Consider the following 19,320-nt stretch of genomic DNA (forward strand, 5'->3'; position numbering starts at 1 on the left):
GACCTTACAGTGAAATGCTGAATACAACAGGTGTAGTAGACCTCACAGTGAAATGCTGAGTACAACAGGTGTAGTAGACCTCACAGTGAAATGCTGAATACAACAGGTGTAGTAGACCTCACAGTGAAATGGTGAATACAACAGGTGTAGTAGACCTCACAGTGAAATGCTGAATACAACAGATGTAGTAGACCTCACAGTGAAATGCTGAATACAACAGGTGTAGTAGACCTCACAGTGAAATGCTGAATACAACAGGTGTAGTAGACCTTACAGTGAAATGCTGAATACAACAGGTGTAGTAGACCTCACAGTGAAATGCTGAATACAACAGATGTAGTAGACCTCACAGTGAAATGCTGAATACAACAGGTGTAGTAGACCTTACAGTGAAATGCTGAATACAACAGGTGTAGTAGACCTCACAGTGAAATGCTGAGTACAACAGGTGTAGTAGACCTCACAGTGAAATGCTGAATACAACAGGTGTAGTAGACCTCACAGTGAAATGCTGAATACAACAGGTGTAGTAGACCTCACAGTGAAATGCTGAATACAACAGGTGTAGTAGACCTCACAGTGAAATGCTGAATACAACAGGTGTAGTAGACCTCACAGTGAAATGCTGAATACAACAGGTGTAGTAGACCTCACAGTGAAATGCTGAATACAACAGGTGTAGTAGACCTCACAGTGAAATGCTGAATACAACAGGTGTAGTAGACCTCACAGTGAAATGCCGAATACAACAGGTGTAGTAGACCTCACAGTGAAATGCCGAATACAACAGGTGTAGTAGACCTCACAGTGAAATGCCGAACACAACAGGTGTAGTAGACCTCACAGTGAAATGCCGAATACAACAGGTGTAGTAGACCTCACAGTGAAATGCTGAATACAACAGGTGTAGGTAGACCTTACAGTGAAATGCTGAATACAACAGGTGTAGGTAGACCTTACAGTGAAATGCTGAATACAACAGGTGTAGTAGACCTTACAGTGAAATGCTGAATACAACAGGTGTAGTAGACCTTACAGTGAAATGCTGAATACAACAGGTGTAGTAGACCTCACAGTGAAATGCTGAATACAACAGATGTAGTAGACCTCACAGTGAAATGCTGAATACAACAGGTGTAGTAGACCTCACAGTGAAATGCTGAATACAACAGGTGTAGTAGACCTCACAGTGAAATGCTGAATACAACAGGTGTAGTAGACCTCACAGTGAAATGCTGAATACAACAGGTGTAGTAGACCTCACAGTGAAATGCTGAATACAACAGGTGTAGTAGACCTCACAGTGAAATGCTGAATACAACAGGTGTAGTAGACCTCACAGTGAAATGCCGAATACAACAGGTGTAGTAGACCTCACAGTGAAATGCCGAATACAACAGGTGTAGTAGACCTCACAGTGAAATGCCGAATACAACAGGTGTAGTAGACCTCACAGTGAAATGCCGAATACAACAGGTGTAGTAGACCTCACAGTGAAATGCTGAATACAACAGGTGTAGGTAGACCTTACAGTGAAATGCTGAATACAACAGGTGTAGGTAGACCTTACAGTGAAATGCTGAATACAACAGGTGTAGTAGACCTTACAGTGAAATGCTGAATACAACAGGTGTAGTAGACCTTACAGTGAAATGCTGAATACAACAGGTGTAGGTAGACCTCACAGTGAAATGCTGAATACAACAGGTGTAGTAGACCTCACAGTGAAATGCTGAATACAACAGGTGTAGTAGACCTCACAGTGAAATGCTGAATACAACAGGTGTAGTAGACCTTACAGTGAAATGCTGAATACAACAGGTGTAGTAGACCTCACAGTGAAATGCTGAATACAACAGATGTAGTAGACCTCACAGTGAAATGCTGAATACAACAGGTGTAGTAGACCTTACAGTGAAATGCTGAATACAACAGGTGTAGTAGACCTCACAGTGAAATGCTGAATACAACAGGTGTAGTAGACCTCACAGTGAAATGCTGAATACAACAGGTGTAGTAGACCTCACAGTGAAATGCTGAATACAACAGGTGTAGTAGACCTCACAGTGAAATGCTGAATACAACAGGTGTAGTAGACCTCACAGTGAAATGCCGAATACAACAGGTGTAGTAGACCTCACAGTGAAATGCTGAATACAACAAGTGTAGTAGACCTCACAGTGAAATGCTGAATACAACAGGTGTAGGTAGACCTTACAGTGAAATGCTGAATACAACAGGTGTAGGTAGACCTTACAGTGAAATGCTGAATACAACAGGTGTAGTAGACCTTACAGTGAAATGCTGAATACAACAGGTGTAGTAGACCTTACAGTGAAATGCTGAATACAACAGGTGTAGGTAGACCTTACAGTGAAATGCTGAATGCAACAGGTGTAGCTAGACCTTACAGTGAAATGCTGAATACAACAGGTGTAGGTAGACCTCACAGTGAAATGCTGAATACAACAGGTGTAGTAGACCTTACAGTGAAATGCTGAATACAACAGGTGTAGGTAGACCTCACAGTGAAATGCTGAATACAACAGGTGTAGTAGACCTCACAGTGAAATGCTGAATACAACAGGTGTAGTAGACCTTACAGTGAAATGCTGAATACAACAGGTGTAGTAGACCTTACAGTGAAATGCTGAATACAACAGGTGTAGTAGACCTTACAGTGAAATGCTGAATACCACAGGTGTAGGTAGACCTCACAGTGAAATGCTGAATACAACAGGTGTAGTAGACCTTACAGTGAAATGCTGAATACAACAGGTGTAGGTAGACCTCACAGTGAAATGCTGAATACAACAGGTGTAGTAGACCTCACAGTGAAATGCTGAATACAACAGGTGTAGTAGACCTTACAATGAAATGCTGAATACAACAGGTGTAGTAGACCTTACAGTGAAATGCTGAATACAACAGGTGTAGTAGACCTTACAGTGAAATGCTGAATACAACAGGTGTAGTAGACCTTACAGTGAAATGCTGAATACAACAGGTGTAGTAGACCTTACAGTGAAATGCTGAATACAACAGGTGTAGTAGACCTTACAGTGAAATGCTGAATACAACAGGTGTAGTAGACCTTACAGTGAAATGCTGAATACAACAGGTGTAGTAGACCTTACAGTGAAATGCTGAATACAACAGGTGTAGTAGACCTTACAGTGAAATGCTGAATACAACAGGTGTAGTAGACCTTACAGTGAAATGCAGAATACAACAGGTGTAGTAGACCTCACAGTGAAATGCTGAATACAACAGGTGTAGTAGACCTCACAGTGAAATGCTGAATACAACAGGTGTAGTAGACCTTACAGTGAAATGCTGAATACAACAGGTGTAGTAGACCTTACAGTGAAGTGCTGAATACAATAGGTTTAGTAGACCTTACAGTGAAATGCTGAATACAACAGGTGTAGTAGACCTCACAGTGAAATGCTGAATACAACAGGTGTAGTAGACCTCACAGTGAAATGGTGAATACAACAGGTGTAGTAGACCTCACAGTGAAATGCTGAATACAACAGATGTAGTAGACCTCACAGTGAAATGCTGAATACAACAGGTGTAGTAGACCTCACAGTGAAATGCTGAATACAACAGGTGTAGTAGACCTTACAGTGAAATGCTGAATACAACAGGTGTAGTAGACCTCACAGTGAAATGCTGAATACAACAGATGTAGTAGACCTCACAGTGAAATGCTGAATACAACAGGTGTAGTAGACCTTACAGTGAAATGCTGAATACAACAGGTGTAGTAGACCTCACAGTGAAATGCTGAATACAACAGGTGTAGTAGACCTTACAGTGAAATGCTGAATACAACAGGTGTAGTAGACCTCACAGTGAAATGCTGAATACAACAGATGTAGTAGACCTCACAGTGAAATGCTGAATACAACAGGTGTAGTAGACCTCACAGTGAAATGCTGAATACAACAGGTGTAGTAGACCTCACAGTGAAATGCTGAATACAACAGGTGTAGTAGACCTCACAGTGAAATGCTGAATACAACAGGTGTAGTAGACCTCACAGTGAAATGCTGAATACAACAGGTGTAGTAGACCTCACAGTGAAATGCTGAATACAACAGGTGTAGTAGACCTCACAGTGAAATGCCGAATACAACAGGTGTAGTAGACCTCACAGTGAAATGCCGAATACAACAGGTGTAGTAGACCTCACAGTGAAATGCCGAATACAACAGGTGTAGTAGACCTCACAGTGAAATGCCGAATACAACAGGTGTAGTAGACCTCACAGTGAAATGCTGAATACAACAGGTGTAGGTAGACCTCACAGTGAAATGCTGAATACAACAGGTGTAGGTAGACCTTACAGTGAAATGCTGAATACAACAGGTGTAGTAGACCTTACAGTGAAATGCTGAATACAACAGGTGTAGTAGACCTTACAGTGAAATGCTGAATACAACAGGTGTAGGTAGACCTCACAGTGAAATGCTGAATACAACAGGTGTAGTAGACCTCACAGTGAAATGCTGAATACAACAGGTGTAGTAGACCTCACAGTGAAATGCTGAATACAACAGGTGTAGTAGACCTCACAGTGAAATGCTGAATACAACAGGTGTAGTAGACCTCACAGTGAAATGCTGAATACAACAGGTGTAGTAGACCTCACAGTGAAATGCCGAATACAACAGGTGTAGTAGACCTCACAGTGAAATGCTGAATACAACAGGTGTAGTAGACCTCACAGTGAAATGCTGAATACAACAGGTGTAGGTAGACCTTACAGTGAAATGCTGAATACAACAGGTGTAGGTAGACCTTACAGTGAAATGCTGAATACAACAGGTGTAGTAGACCTCACAGTGAAATGCTGAATACAACAGGTGTAGTAGACCTCACAGTGAAATGCTGAATACAACATGTGTAGTAGACCTCACAGTGAAATGCTGAATACAACAGGTGTAGTAGACCTCACAGTGAAATGCTGAATACAACAGGTGTAGTAGACCTCACAGTGAAATGCCGAATACAACAGGTGTAGTAGACCTCACAGTGAAATGCCGAATACAACAGGTGTAGTAGACCTCACAGTGAAATGCTGAATACAACAGGTGTAGTAGACCTCACAGTGAAATGCTGAATACAACAGGTGTAGGTAGACCTTACAGTGAAATGCTGAATACAACAGGTGTAGGTAGACCTTACAGTGAAATGCTGAATACAACAGGTGTAGTAGACCTTACAGTGAAATGCTGAATACAACAGGTGTAGTAGACCTTACAGTGAAATGCTGAATACAACAGGTGTAGGTAGACCTTACAGTGAAATGCTGAATGCAACAGGTGTAGGTAGACCTTACAGTGAAATGCTGAATACAACAGGTGTAGGTAGACCTCACAGGGAAATGCTGAATACAACAGGTGTAGTAGACCTTACAGTGAAATGCTGAATACAACAGGTGTAGGTAGACCTCACAGTGAAATGCTGAATACAACAGGTGTAGTAGACCTCACAGTGAAATGCTGAATACAACAGGTGTAGTAGACCTTACAGTGAAATGCTGAATACAACAGGTGTAGTAGACCTTACAGTGAAATGCTGAATACAACAGGTGTAGTAGACCTTACAGTGAAATGCTGAATACAACAGGTGTAGTAGACCTTACAGTGAAATGAATACAAAATGCAGAATACAACAGGTGTAGTAGACCTTACAGTGAAATGCTGAATACAACAGGTGTAGTAGACCTTACAGTGAAATGCTGAATACAACAGGTGTAGTAGACCTTACAGTGAAATGCTGAATACAACAGGTGTAGTAGACCTTACAGTGAAATGCTGAATACAACAGGTGTAGTAGACCTTACAGTGAAATGCCGAATACAACAGGTGTAGTAGACCTTACAGTGAAATGCTGAATACAACAGGTGTAGTAGACCTTACAGTGAAATGCTTACTTACGAGCCCCTAACCAACAATGCAGTTTATAAAATATATATATGAATAAGAAATAAAAGTAACACGCTGAGCACAAGTTGGCCCATTGTCTGGCATGATCGGCAACATCTGTATTTTTACAGGGGCTAGTTTGTTCTTTGAACCTTCCACACTTGTGGCCTTTAATTCAATAAGTTGCCTCATTCCTGTCACAACATCCATCATAATTTCACTCACTGAAAATACCTCTACTATTAGGGTAAGACTAAACAATAATAAATTGTTACATCTTACCCAGTGAACTAAAGGTGTGAGACGTGAACCCAGTCTGCCTCTCCTCTCCTCTACAGGGATCAGAGTGGGTGATGACATGTTAAACCTGATGGCTCTGCGCTACGGTGGATGTTCTGGAATCATCAGCCTGGAGAGTTTCATCAGCCTCGTCCTACGCATGGACTGCATGGCCAGTAAGTCCACAACTAAAGAATAGTACACAATACATATTTGTGCATGCACACAAGACACATTCCTCATTATGTCTGTCATGGCACTCACAGGTTTGATCTTAGTTAGTTTGCTATATCAATGTCCCCCCCCCCCCCCCCCCCCATCCGTCCTTCAGTGCACGTTTTGGTTTCTACCATAGCACTACACAGCTTATTTCAATAATCAACTCATGATCAGGCTTGGATTATTTCAATAAGCTGTGAAGTGCTATGGCAAAATCTAAAACGTGCACGGGGGGGGGGGGCACGACCGAGTTTGGAAAACCCCGATCTAGAAAACTAATTAGGATCACCCTGTGAGTGCCATGGCATACATCATGAGGAATGTGGAAACCCTATGCTAGATGAGGGTTTGAAGCCATGGTACTGTGTTTATCTACATTGTCTTATAATGTCATTCGTGCCCTCCTCAACAGAAATATTCAGACAACTCAACGATGGAGGGGTCATATCTCTTCAAGAGAGTGAGGTAATGAACAGTTAATAAAGCTACTTCATTAATAAAGCTACTTCATTAATAAAGCTACTTCATTAATAAAGCTACTTCATCACCAGGGGTTTTCAACTCCAGTCCTACATTACGTTTTGAACCTTTGAGTGTGTACGTTATGAGATGGCACACCTTTCTAGTTGTCAAGACAACGGAGAACAGCAAGAGATTTTTTTTTTTTTTGCATTTCATTTGGGGACATTTCTTATTGGAAGAGGTCCACTCAGAGGTCAAACCCAACTTGATACTATTATATACACTTAATATACACTACATGATGTTTTTTATCTTCTTCTTCCAGTGGATGTACATCTCTATGTATACGTAAACCGAGGACCAAATAGGACGGACAGAAGACTGCCGTTGGAATCGTGAGATTTGGAAGGTGTGTGGGGGGCGTGCTGAGGTGATGCTTTGCTGGACAAACCACTCCTTTTCGCTGCAGCAGTTTCAGGGTGATTTGTTGCACTTTGAGATGTGATGCTCCTGCAGTTCAAAGAGAACAGTCAAAAGATTGGGTGCTTAGCAAGTGACTGTACTCTTGAAATTGATGGGTTCATAGGCTATAGAACATAAGGGGTTACATTCTGGTACACATCTGGTACATAATATTTTATATCTGTTAATGTGGTAGTTTGTGTTTCTGGGTATACTGTAAGGGTTAGTAAGGTCCTAACTGTATATGTGTAGGGCAGTGGTGTCCATCTCTAATAGTTCTGGAGAGCTACTTGAAAAATAAAACATTTCAAATGTAACGTTTTATTTAACTAGGCAAGTCAGTTAAGAACAAATTCTTATTTACAATGACAGCCAACACCGGCCAAACCCGGAGGACGCTGGGCCAATTGAGCGCCGCCCTATTGGACTCCCAATCACAGCCGGTTGTGATACAGCCTGGATTCGAACCAGGGTGTCTGTAAGTGCCTTAAACTACTGCGCCACTCGGGAGCCCACAACTGTAGGTGTTCCGTCTTTTGGTCCAGCCCTGCACTAACACAACTGATTAGACTGACGGCGGTCCAGACTGAGGATCACCTGTTTATTTGAAACAGGTGTGTTAGTGCAACAAAAAAACAACATAGAATAACTAGACTCTTAACTATTCAAAACTCAAACCTTTTTTTTCTATACCAGCAACTAACATCCATTCGATTTTATATTTGCCTCGTAGTGTATTCTCTGCATATTTAGATTTGTCTACTACCTTTCATTATCCATGTAACCGTGGTGATATATTGGTTGTTGGGTTTTATATTCGTTTTTTTTTTGTTAAATAGAAATGCAGTCAAACACAACTTCTCATATGATGATTTGAAGCAATGTTCTATTGTCTACACAAGTATTGGATTAGTAATGTGAATAAAAACTAAAGGGACTCCTTGTTCCACTCTTTATAACACCTTCATTGTATTGCCTTGTATTCATTAAACAAGGTTACATGCTATTACATGATTATGTCATCCAGGGAGATTCTAAATGGACACAAGCTTAGACAACAGACTTTAATCAAATGATCCCTGCTGGGCTTTGTTGCTCGAAACCAGAGAGCGAGAGGCAAAACGAGTGTTCACTCTGCCCAAAATCTGTCCATGTTAAGTAGATCATGAATTATTATCCGGTTGCGGATTTTCTGGAAACTGATTTGCCGATGCTATTGATATGGTGATTTGTGCGCATGTGCAGGATATTTGTTTACGTTTCTGCTGCCTACAAGAGCTGCTGCTTCGTGCTCCAGCCTAAGCTAAATTTTATTTTATTTATTTTTTATTTTACCTTTATTTAACCAGGTAGGCAAGTTGAGAACAAGTTCTCATTTACAATTGTGACCTGGCCAAGATAAAGCAAAGCAGTTCGACAGATACAACACAGAGTTACACATGGAGTAAAACAAACATACAGTCAATAATAAAGTATAAACAAGTCTATATACAATGTGAGCAAATGAGGTGAGAAGGGAGGTAAAGGCAAAAAAGGCCTTGGTGGCAAGGTAAATACAATATAGCAAGTAAAACACTGGAATGGTAGTTTTGCAATGGAAGAATGTGCAAAGTAGAAATAAAAATAATGGGGTGCAAAGGAGCAAAATAAATAAATTAATTAAATACAGTTGGGAAAGAGGTAGTTGATAGGGCTAAATTATAGGTGGGCTATGTACAGGTGCAGTAATCTGTGAGCTGCTCTGACAGTTGGTGCTTAAAGCTAGTGAGGGAGATAAGTGTTTCCAGTTTCAGAGATTTTTGTAGTTCGTTCCAGTCATTGGCAGCAGAGAACTGGAAAGAGAGGCGGCCAAAGAAAGAATTGGTTTTGGGGGTGACTAGAGAGATATACCTGCTGGAGCGTGTGCTACAGGTGGGAGATGCTATGGTGACCAGCGAGCTGAGATAAGGGGGGACTTTACCTAGCAGGGTCTTGTAGATGACATGGAGCCAGTGGGTTTGGCGACGAGTATGAAGCGAGGGCCAGCCAACGAGAGCGTACAGGTCGCAATGGTGGGTAGTATATGGGGCTTTGGTGACAAAACGGATTGCACTGTGATAGACTGCATCCAATTTGTTGAGTAGGGTATTGGAGGCTATTTTGTAAATGACATCGCCAAAATCGAGGATTGGTAGGATGGTCAGTTTTACAAGGGTATGTTTGGCAGCATGAGTGAAGGATGCTTTGTTGCGAAATAGGAAGCCAATTCTAGATTTAACTTTGGATTGGAGATGTTTGATATGGGTCTGGAAGGAGAGTTTACAGTCTAACCAGACACCTAAGTATTTGTAGTTGTCCACGTATTCTAAGTCAGAGCCGTCCAGAGTAGTGATGTTGGACAGGCGGGTAGGTGCAGGTAGCGATCGGTTGAAGAGCATGCATTTAGTTTTACTTGTATTTAAGAGCAATTGGAGGCCACGGAAGGAGAGTTGTATGGCATTGAAGCTTGCCTGGAGGGTTGTTAACACAGTGTCCAAAGAAGGGCCGGAAGTATACAGAATGGTGTCGTCTGCGTAGAGGTGGATCAGAGACTCACCAGCAGCAAGAGCGACCTCATTGATGTATACAGAGAAGAGAGTCGGTCCAAGAATTGAACCCTGTGGCACCCCCATAGAGACTGCCAGAGGTCCGGACAACAGACCCTCCGATTTGACACACTGAACTCTATCAGAGAAGTAGTTGGTGAACCAGGCGAGGCAATCATTTGAGAAACCAAGGCTGTTGAGTCTGCCGATGAGGATGTGGTGATTGACAGAGTCGAAAGCCTTGGCCAGATCAATGAATACGGCTGCACAAATAAAGTCTTCATGTTCGACCTATGCGTTCCATGCCTCAAGTGCGATTTCATGTCGTTGTTTCATGTTGTAGCCTACACAAAAGACATGATCGTCATGTTTATACACACTTTGTTGTAACAGTATATTTTGGCAAGCATATCAAACATGAGCCGCTCCTACACGCCCTTCTGGAACGCGCACGCCACAGCTCGTGCATGGCTACATATATCAAACACAAGCGAGACACATCCAGGCAGTGAATATGGCGATTATTTTCTCATTGTCATTGCAAATACAAGTATTTCTCTTCCCAGCAACTCTCGCTACGATATGGCAGCATAACTATGAATAATATCATCACAGATAGTAGGCAGTCTAAAGCGGTAGTCGACAAAATGACATAAGGAATAATAACGCACCGGGTTCGGTGTGGTGAGATAATAGAGCCATGTGATGATAGGACCGTTTACTTCAGAGCTCTCCATAAACGACGCCCCATTGGGCAGAGCTTGGCATTTTGCACTGGGACAGTTTTAATAGGAGAAAAATGAACTCTTATTTTACAATGGGGTCCACCGTGGTTCTGTGTAGCCTTGTCATGCTAATATATTTGAGACCAGTTCATTTCGTAGTTGACTTAAATAAGTACAATATTTTTAATAGTAAACAGAGAAACAACAATGATTCTAGACAGTTACAATTTATTACCTACATTATTGGGATCATCTAGTTAGCACCAGTGTTTGGAATATATTAGAAATACAGAGAAATAAATGGGGTTTTGCTTGAACATATGGGTCTTTCTGAGAACAGAAAATCCAGTTTTCTGCCTGAGTGTGGCGCTGTTTGTATAATTTCTCTGGAAAATGTACTTATACAGCTCTTCTTGATCTGTTATCCTACCTACTACTGCAACAACTTGTCAGTTATTTGCCCTTTGAGAGAATACCCTTTTTTTTAAACTAATGACTCAATGGTGTGTGACCATTAACATTGACTCTATATCCACTGTGACCATTAACATTGACTCTATATCCAATGGAGACCATTAACATTGGCTCTATATCCAATGGAGACCATTAACATTGGCTCTATATCCAATGGAGACCATTAACATTGGCTCTATATCCACTGTGACCATTAACATTGGCTCTATATCCAATGGAGACCATTAACATTAGCTCTATATCCACTGTGACCATTAACATTGGCTCTATATCCAATGGAGACCATTAACATTGACTCTATATCCAATGGTGACCATTAACATTGGCTCTATATCCAATGGAGACCATTAACATTGGCTCTATATCCAATGGAGACCATTAACATTGGCTCTATATCCAATGGAGACCATTAACATTGGCTCTATATCCACTGTGACCATTAACATTGGCTCTATATCCAATGGTGACCATTAACATTGACTCTATATCCAATGGTGACCATTAACATTGGCTCTATATCCAATGGAGACCATTAACATTGACTCTATATCCAATGGAGACCATTAACATTGGCTCTATATCCAATGGAGACCATTAACATTGGCTCTATATCCAATGGTGACCATTAACATTGGCTCTATATCCACTGTGACCATTAACATTGGCTCTATATCCAATGGTGACCATTAACATTGACTCTATATCCAATGGTGACCATTAACATTGGCTCTATATCCAATGGAGACCATTAACATTGACTCTATATCCAATGGAGACCATTAACATTGGCTCTATATCCAATGGAGACCATTAACATTGGCTCTATATCCAATGGTGACCATTAACATTGGCTCTATATCCAATGGAGACCATTAACATTGGCTCTATATCCAATGGAGACCATTAACATTGGCTCTATATCCAATGGAGACCATTAACATTGGCTCTATATCCAATGGAGACCATTAACATTGGCTCTATATCCAATGGTGACCATTAACATTGGCTCTATATCCAATGGAGACCATTAACATTGGCTCTATATCCAATGGAGACCATTAACATTGGCTCTATATCCAATGGTGACCATTAACATTGACTCTATATCCAATGGTGACCATTAACATTGGCTCTATATCCAATGGTGACCATTAACATTGACTCTATATCCACTGTGACCATTAACATTGGCTCTATATCCAATGGAGACCATTAACATTGACTCTATATCCAATGGTGACCATTAACATTAGCTCTATATCCAATGGTGACCATTAACATTGACTCTATATCCAATGGAGACCATTAACATTGACTCTATATCCAATGGTGACCATTAACATTGGCTCTATATCCAATGGAGACCATTAACATTGACTCTATATCCAATGGTGACCATTAACATTAGCTCTATATCCAATGGGGACCATTAACATTGACTCTATATCCATTGTGACCATTAACATTAGCTCTATATCCAATGGTGACCATTAACATTGACTCTATATCCAATGGTGACCATTAACATTGGCTCTATATCCAATGGTGACCATTAACATTGACTCTATATCCACTGTGACCATTAACATTGGCTCTATATCCAATGGAGACCATTAACATTGACTCTATATCCAATGGTGACCATTAACATTAGCTCTATATCCAATGGTGACCATTAACATTGACTCTATATCCATTGTGACCATTAACATTGGCTCTATATCCAATGGAGACCATTAACATTGACTCTATATCCACTGTGACCATTAACATTGGCTCTATATCCAATGGAGACCATTAACATTGACTCTATATCCACTGTGACCATTAACATTAGCTCTATATCCATTGTGACCATTAACATTGACTCTATATCCACTGTGACCATTAACATTAGCTCTATATCCAATGGTGACCATTAACATTGACTCTATATCCATTGTGACCATTAACATTAGCTCTATATCCAATGGTGACCATTAACATTGACTCTATATCCATTGTGACCATTAACATTGGCTCTATATCCAATGGAGACCATTAACATTGACTCTATATCCACTGTGACCATTAACATTAGCTCTATATCCAATGGTGACCATTAACATTGACTCTATATCCATTGTGACCATTAACATTAGCTCTATATCCAATGGTGACCATTAACATTGACTCTATATCCATTGTGACCATTAACATTGACTCTATATCCATTGTGACCATTAACATTGGCTCTATATCCATTGTGACCATTAACATTGGCTCTATATCCATTGTCCTTCTCCCAAAGTATGGATTTACACATTTCTTCTCATCTCAGGGATTTAACCACGGTATAAAATAGCTCAAGCCAATGCTTACATCTACCTAATGCTTGGAAATCCACGAGGAGAGGGATGGACAATTGGTATGCAGCCACTGATTTCAGGTGGCTTCATCAACAGTTGAAATTGTGTCCCAAATGGTGCCCTATTCCATGTACATAGTACGCTAATGTAGAGCTCTGGTCAAAAGTAGTGCATTATTCAGGGAAACGTTATACACATGCCGTCTGTTGATCCCTACTCTGCCTATTGTAAACCATTTCTCCATTCCATTCACCCTGTTACACAAATGAAGGGACTATAATTGATGTAGTAAATTACTTTTCCTGTCAATGACTTTATTTGATCAACTTCCTTTATCGTGTGTGTGTGTGTCCCTTTTGAAGGTTTAATAAAACCCTCATTCAGCCAAGAAATCCATATTTTCATTGATGGAATATTCAACAGACTGAACAGTCTTGTACCAATGAGATTAATTGTGGGGCTTGCGAAGCAAGAGCCCCAGCTTAGATATTCGACATACTTCTTCTCATTCTTCTTCTTCTGCACGCTAGAAACGCCGCTCGATATTCAAAACGTCCGGAATGGTCTCTGTTAAACTTTTTTACATTATTAATCTTCTTTTTTGTTGTTGGCCTAAATCCGCTTTCATTTCATCAACATTCTAAAGATCCCCATTGTGACATCATCACTTCCAACTTGTCATTGTCTTTGAGAAATCATGCAACGTTTTACTCAAATCAGCAAATTTTTCCACTTTGCAACAACTCAGACAAAAAGCAAAAAATGCATATTCGGATGAAAAGTTACAGCAGTTTATGTAACCGCATCAACACCATTTTCTAGAACTTTTTTGCGAAAAACTTCTGTTTTGACCACTACCCCAACAAGTTTTGTCTACTTCTCTGCTATTCATATCTGTTCATGGAATCAAAATATTCACCACGGAACTTACTTGTCCTCTTGTTCAGTTGTGCACCGGGGCCTCCCACTCCTCTTTCTATTCAGGTTAGAGCCAGTTTGCGCTGTTCTGTGAAGGGAGTAGCACACAGCATTGTACGAGATCTTCAATTTCTTGGCAATTTCTCACATGGAACAGCCTTCATTTCTCAGAACAAGAATAGACTGACGAGTTTCAGAAGAAAGGTCTTTGTTTCTGGCCATTTTGAGCTTGTAATCAAACCTACAATTGCTGATGCTCCAGATACTCAACTAGTCTAAAGAAGGCCAGTTGTATTGCTTCTTTAATCAGAACATAATTGCAAAGGAGTTTTCTAATGATCAATTGGCCTTTTAAAATGATAAACTTAGATTAGCTAACAAAACGTGCCATTGGAACACAGGTGTGATGGTTTCTGATAATGGGCCTCTGTACGCCTATGTAGATATTCCATAAAAAAATCTGCCGTTTCCAGCTACAATAGTCACTTACAACATTAATAATGTCTACACTGTATTTCTGATCAAGTTGATGTTCTTTTAATGGACGGGGAAAAAAGCTTTTCATTCGAAAACGAGGACATTTCTAAGTGACCCCAAACTTTTGAACGGTAAATACTTATTTTCCACCATAATTTGCAAATAAATTCATTAAAAATCCTACAATGTGATTTTCTGGATTTTTTTTCTCTCATTTTGCCTGTCATAGTTGAAGTGTACCTATGATGAAAATTACAGGCCTCTCTCATCTTTTTAAGTGGGAGAACTTGCACAATTGTTGGCTGACTAAATACTTTTTTGCCCCACTGTATACAAGCCCTTAAACAACAATGAAGTTTTAAGAAAAATATGAGTTAAGAAAATGTAAAATAGCAATAACGAGGCTATATACTGGGGTCAATGTGCGGGGGGTACAGGTTAGTAGAGGTAATTGAGGTAATATGTACAGTACATGTAGGTAGGGGTAAAGTGACTATAAAATAGACAGTGAGTAGCAGCAGCATAAAAAAGGTGGGGGTGGGGTCAATGCAAATAGCCCAGGTAGCCATTAGATTGACTGTTCAGCAGTCTTATGGCTTGGGGGTAGAAGCTGTTAAGGAGCCTTTTGGACCTAGTGTAGAAAAAAAAGGCCATTCTGCTCCTCTCCTCTCTAGAGTCCTCCCAGACAGTTCTTGGAGCTTGCTCAAGCACATAGTAATTTACGACCCTGTGGCACCAGGCCACATCTGATAAGGTCTCAGCCTGGCAGATTCTCACACAAGGCTGGAGTGAGAGGGTGCCGTAAACATTGATCGTTTGTCAATCCAAGTAATAAGTGTTTCTTTCTCTCTCCTAGAAGTGAATGTTTAAGTTTATATTGAGGCTGTATTTATAGCCCGTTATAGACATGGTGTAAGTAAAATGCCATTTGTCATTTATTCATGTACGTATACAGTACCTGATGGTGCTGCATCAGATGACCTGGCCGCCACAATCACCCAACCTCAATCCAACTGAGATGGTTTGGGATGAGTTGGGACCACAGAGTGAAGGAAAAGCCGCCAACAAGTGCTCAGCATATGTGGGAACTCCTTTAAGACTGTTGGAAAAGCATTCCTCATGAAACTGGTTGAGAGAACGCCAAGAGTGTGCAAAGCTGTCATCAAGGCAAACGGGTGGCTACTTTGAAAAATCTCAAATATAAAATATATTTTGATTTGTTTAAACACTTTTTTGGTTACTACATGATTCCATAAGTGTTATTTCATACTTTTGTTCTCTTCACTATAATTCTACAATGTAGAAAACATAAAAAAAATAAAGAAAAACCCTTGAATGAATAGGTGAGTCCAAACTTTTGACTGGTACTGTATGTATATTTTATAGTTATAACCCTTAACTAATACTGTTTACATGTGTGAATATCATTGTCTTATAGAACCACAGCAATAAGATTCCAAGTATCTTTCAGGTTACCAAACACAGCTGTGTGTGTGTGTGTGTGTGTGTGTGTGTGTGTGTGTGTGTGTGTGTTGTGACTATCAAGAGTACCGTGATGGGCCTCAACATCATGTTCTAACTAGAAAGCACTATAGAGGACAGAACCACACCAATCAGTTGTACAGTAAGTATATAACGGGTGAGGACATTCACAGCCGACTGCTCAGACGGGTGAGGGCAGCCGACAGCTCAGACAGGTGAGGGCAGCTGACTGCTCAGACAGGCGAGGACAGCTGACTGCTCAGACAGGTGAGGGCAGCTGACTGCTCAGACAGGCGAGGACAGCTGACTGCTCAGATGGGTGAGGGCAGCTGACTGCTCAGACAGGTGAGGGCAGCTGACTGCTCAGACAGGTGAGGGCAGCTGACCGCTCAGACAGGTGAGGACAGCCGACCGCTCAGACAGGTGACGGCAGCCGACCGCTCAGACAGGTGACGGCAGCCGACCGCTCAGACAGGTGATGGCAGCCGACTGCTCAAACAGGGGAGGGCATACCAGCCAGCCATTCTTATATGGCCCTTAAGACTGATTTAGTGAACAACAGTTTTTTTACATGGTCTGTAAATTCTCTGGATTTAGCGACCAATACATTTTACACCTAGACTTGGTGCTCCGGTAACGCTTTCCGTGCGGTAGCAGAGATAACAGTCTGTGAATAGGATGGCTGGAGTATTTGACAATTTTAGGGCTTTCCTCTGACACCGTTTGGTATAGAGGTCCTGGATGGTAGGAAATCAAATGAAAAAAATGATTTGAAGCTCCTGCCCCAGTGATGTACTGGGCCGTATGCACTACCCTGCGTAGCGCCGTGCGGTCGGATGCTGAGCACTTGCTCTCGATGGTGCAGCTGTTGACATTTTTCAGGATCTGAGGACCCCATGCCAAATCTTTTCAGTCTACTGAGGGGGGAAAAGTGTCGTGCCCTCTTCACAACTGTCTAAGTGTGTTTGGACCATGCTAGTTTGTTGGTGATGTGGACCCGCTACACTACAGCCCCGTTGATGTTAATTGTGACGTACTTGGCCCTCCTCTTCCTGTGGTCCACGATCATCTCCTTTGTTTTGATCACGTTGAGGGAGAGGTCGTTGTCCTGGCACCACACTGCCAGGTCTCTGACCTCCTCCCTATGGCCAGCAGGCTCAAGACAATACCCATAATGACTATAGAGAGAGTATTAACACTTCACGACCCTATGGTCAAATGTCTTTTTATAAAGATGTCATGGGAAGAAACGGAATACAAGTTTCTGGTGAGTGCAGGGGAGAAAGAACCAGTGGAGGCAGCAACAGGTTGGTAGCAGGTAGCAGGTAGAGGGGGACAAGGAGGGATAGGGCAATCTCATCCAGGTGTCAGGCCAGTGTGTCCTCAGCTGCGGTCCAAGAGCCTCAGGCCCTCTGGAAGGGGAGACAGGAAGATACAATTTGACGTACCAATTAGGATCTGGATAAAAAATACTTAGTTATAGAACTCATTGCCCTTTATGGTAGTGAGGTCTGGGGTCCGCTCACCAACCAAGAATTCACAAAACAGGACAAACACCAATTTGAGACTGCATGCAGGAATCTGCAAAAAATAAATAAAAGCTGAAATAAATCATTCTCTCTACTATTATTCTGACATTTCACATTATTAAAATAAAGTGGTGATCCTAACTGACCTAAAACAGGGAATTTTTACTTGGATTAAATGTCAGGAATTGTGAAAAACTGAGTTTAAATGTATTTGGCCAAGGTGTATGTAAACTTCCGACTTCAACTGTATGTCCTGTTCCTCTGTATCTTAGTTGGTAGCACATGGCGCTTGAGTCGTGGGTTTGATTCCCAGGACCAAAAAACGTCTGCCAAATGGCTTACTATTATTTTCTTATAAGAAGCAGGATAAAAATGTCAGACAAGCCGGCAGAATTACTGGCGGCGGCCAATTGTCTGTCTCTGAGCTCTACACAAACCTGATGGATGATGTATCAGCTACACTGAAAGGAGGACCCAGCCTTCTGCAGCTCAAAATCCACACCATGGGAGTTCCTTAAAACCAGTTGAGCTGACAGACGTTTTGCACCGTTTCGCTATGGTTTTTGTCATCAGTCTAGCAGGAGGGTGATATTTTATTAATGTAGTGGTGATCATTGGCAATGTTTCTGCTAGCAACGTAAAACAAATGTTTGATATCCACACAAAATTACTTGTTGACTTATTTTAGGTTTAGGGAAGTGTGTAGGTCGCATTGTTTATCGAAGAGCTATGAAAGCTAGGTATTAAGACCCACCTGCTCGAGACAAATTCGGCGATTACTTTTCCATGTCTGTGCCATGAAGCAGTAGAGCTGGTTAAGTGTTTTTCTAAGGACCGCCCCTGTGACGTAACGTTGAAGCGATGTGATATAAACTGATGTAACGATGCAGCCGACCACCAGAGGGAGGCAAATACAAGTTTATTCGACAGAGGATGTTTAAATGGCTGTCTTTTGACAAATAAAATGGTGAGAAATCAATAATTTAATCATGAAAGCATATTTTTAAAGTAATTCTTGGGACGTTTTTGGGGGACTGTCAAGACATGGGAGTTCCTTTTACCAAAATACATGGGAGCTCCTTTAACCAAAAGACATAAGAGCTCCTTTAACCAAAATACATGGGAGTTCCTTTAACCAAAGAACATATGAGGTCCTTTAACCCAGCAACTATAAAACAATGACATATTACTAAGCAAGTCAGATACTGTATACTCACTTCAGGTGGTCTGATGTAATGGTCTTCAGCATGTAAACGTCCAGAGAACACTGATTAGAGACAATGGCATTTAACGCAGAGATTCCCATAATTACACAAGATTTTCCATTAGAATAGCCTAACCAATGGAAAGCTGTGGTGATAAGGGACCCGGCTCACAGCCAAAGCAATGTGTGTGTGTACTGTGGGTGGTGCCTGTCCACACATTACGTCATAGCCTACTGT

The 19,320-nt window shown here is 41.2% G+C and overlaps 1 protein-coding gene across 1 annotated transcript in view; it reads left to right on the plus strand.

Annotated features, from left to right (window-relative positions):
* LOC139383958 (calpain-1 catalytic subunit-like) overlaps nt 1-8,664 on the plus strand; it is a 43,269-nt gene extending 34,605 nt beyond the window's left edge. The window contains exons 19-21 of the mRNA XM_071128582.1: nt 6,278-6,394; nt 6,850-6,902; nt 7,225-8,664. Coding sequence (XP_070984683.1) covers nt 6,278-6,394; nt 6,850-6,902; nt 7,225-7,251 — 197 coding nt within the window. The 3' untranslated portion in view covers nt 7,252-8,664. The remainder of the gene's footprint in view (nt 1-6,277; nt 6,395-6,849; nt 6,903-7,224) is intronic.
* Nucleotides 8,665-19,320: the final 10,656 nt, after the last annotated feature.

Source organism: Oncorhynchus clarkii, chromosome 25 (genome assembly GCF_045791955.1).
Source record: "Oncorhynchus clarkii lewisi isolate Uvic-CL-2024 chromosome 25, UVic_Ocla_1.0, whole genome shotgun sequence".
NCBI classification, from domain to species: Eukaryota; Metazoa; Chordata; class Actinopteri; order Salmoniformes; family Salmonidae; genus Oncorhynchus; species Oncorhynchus clarkii.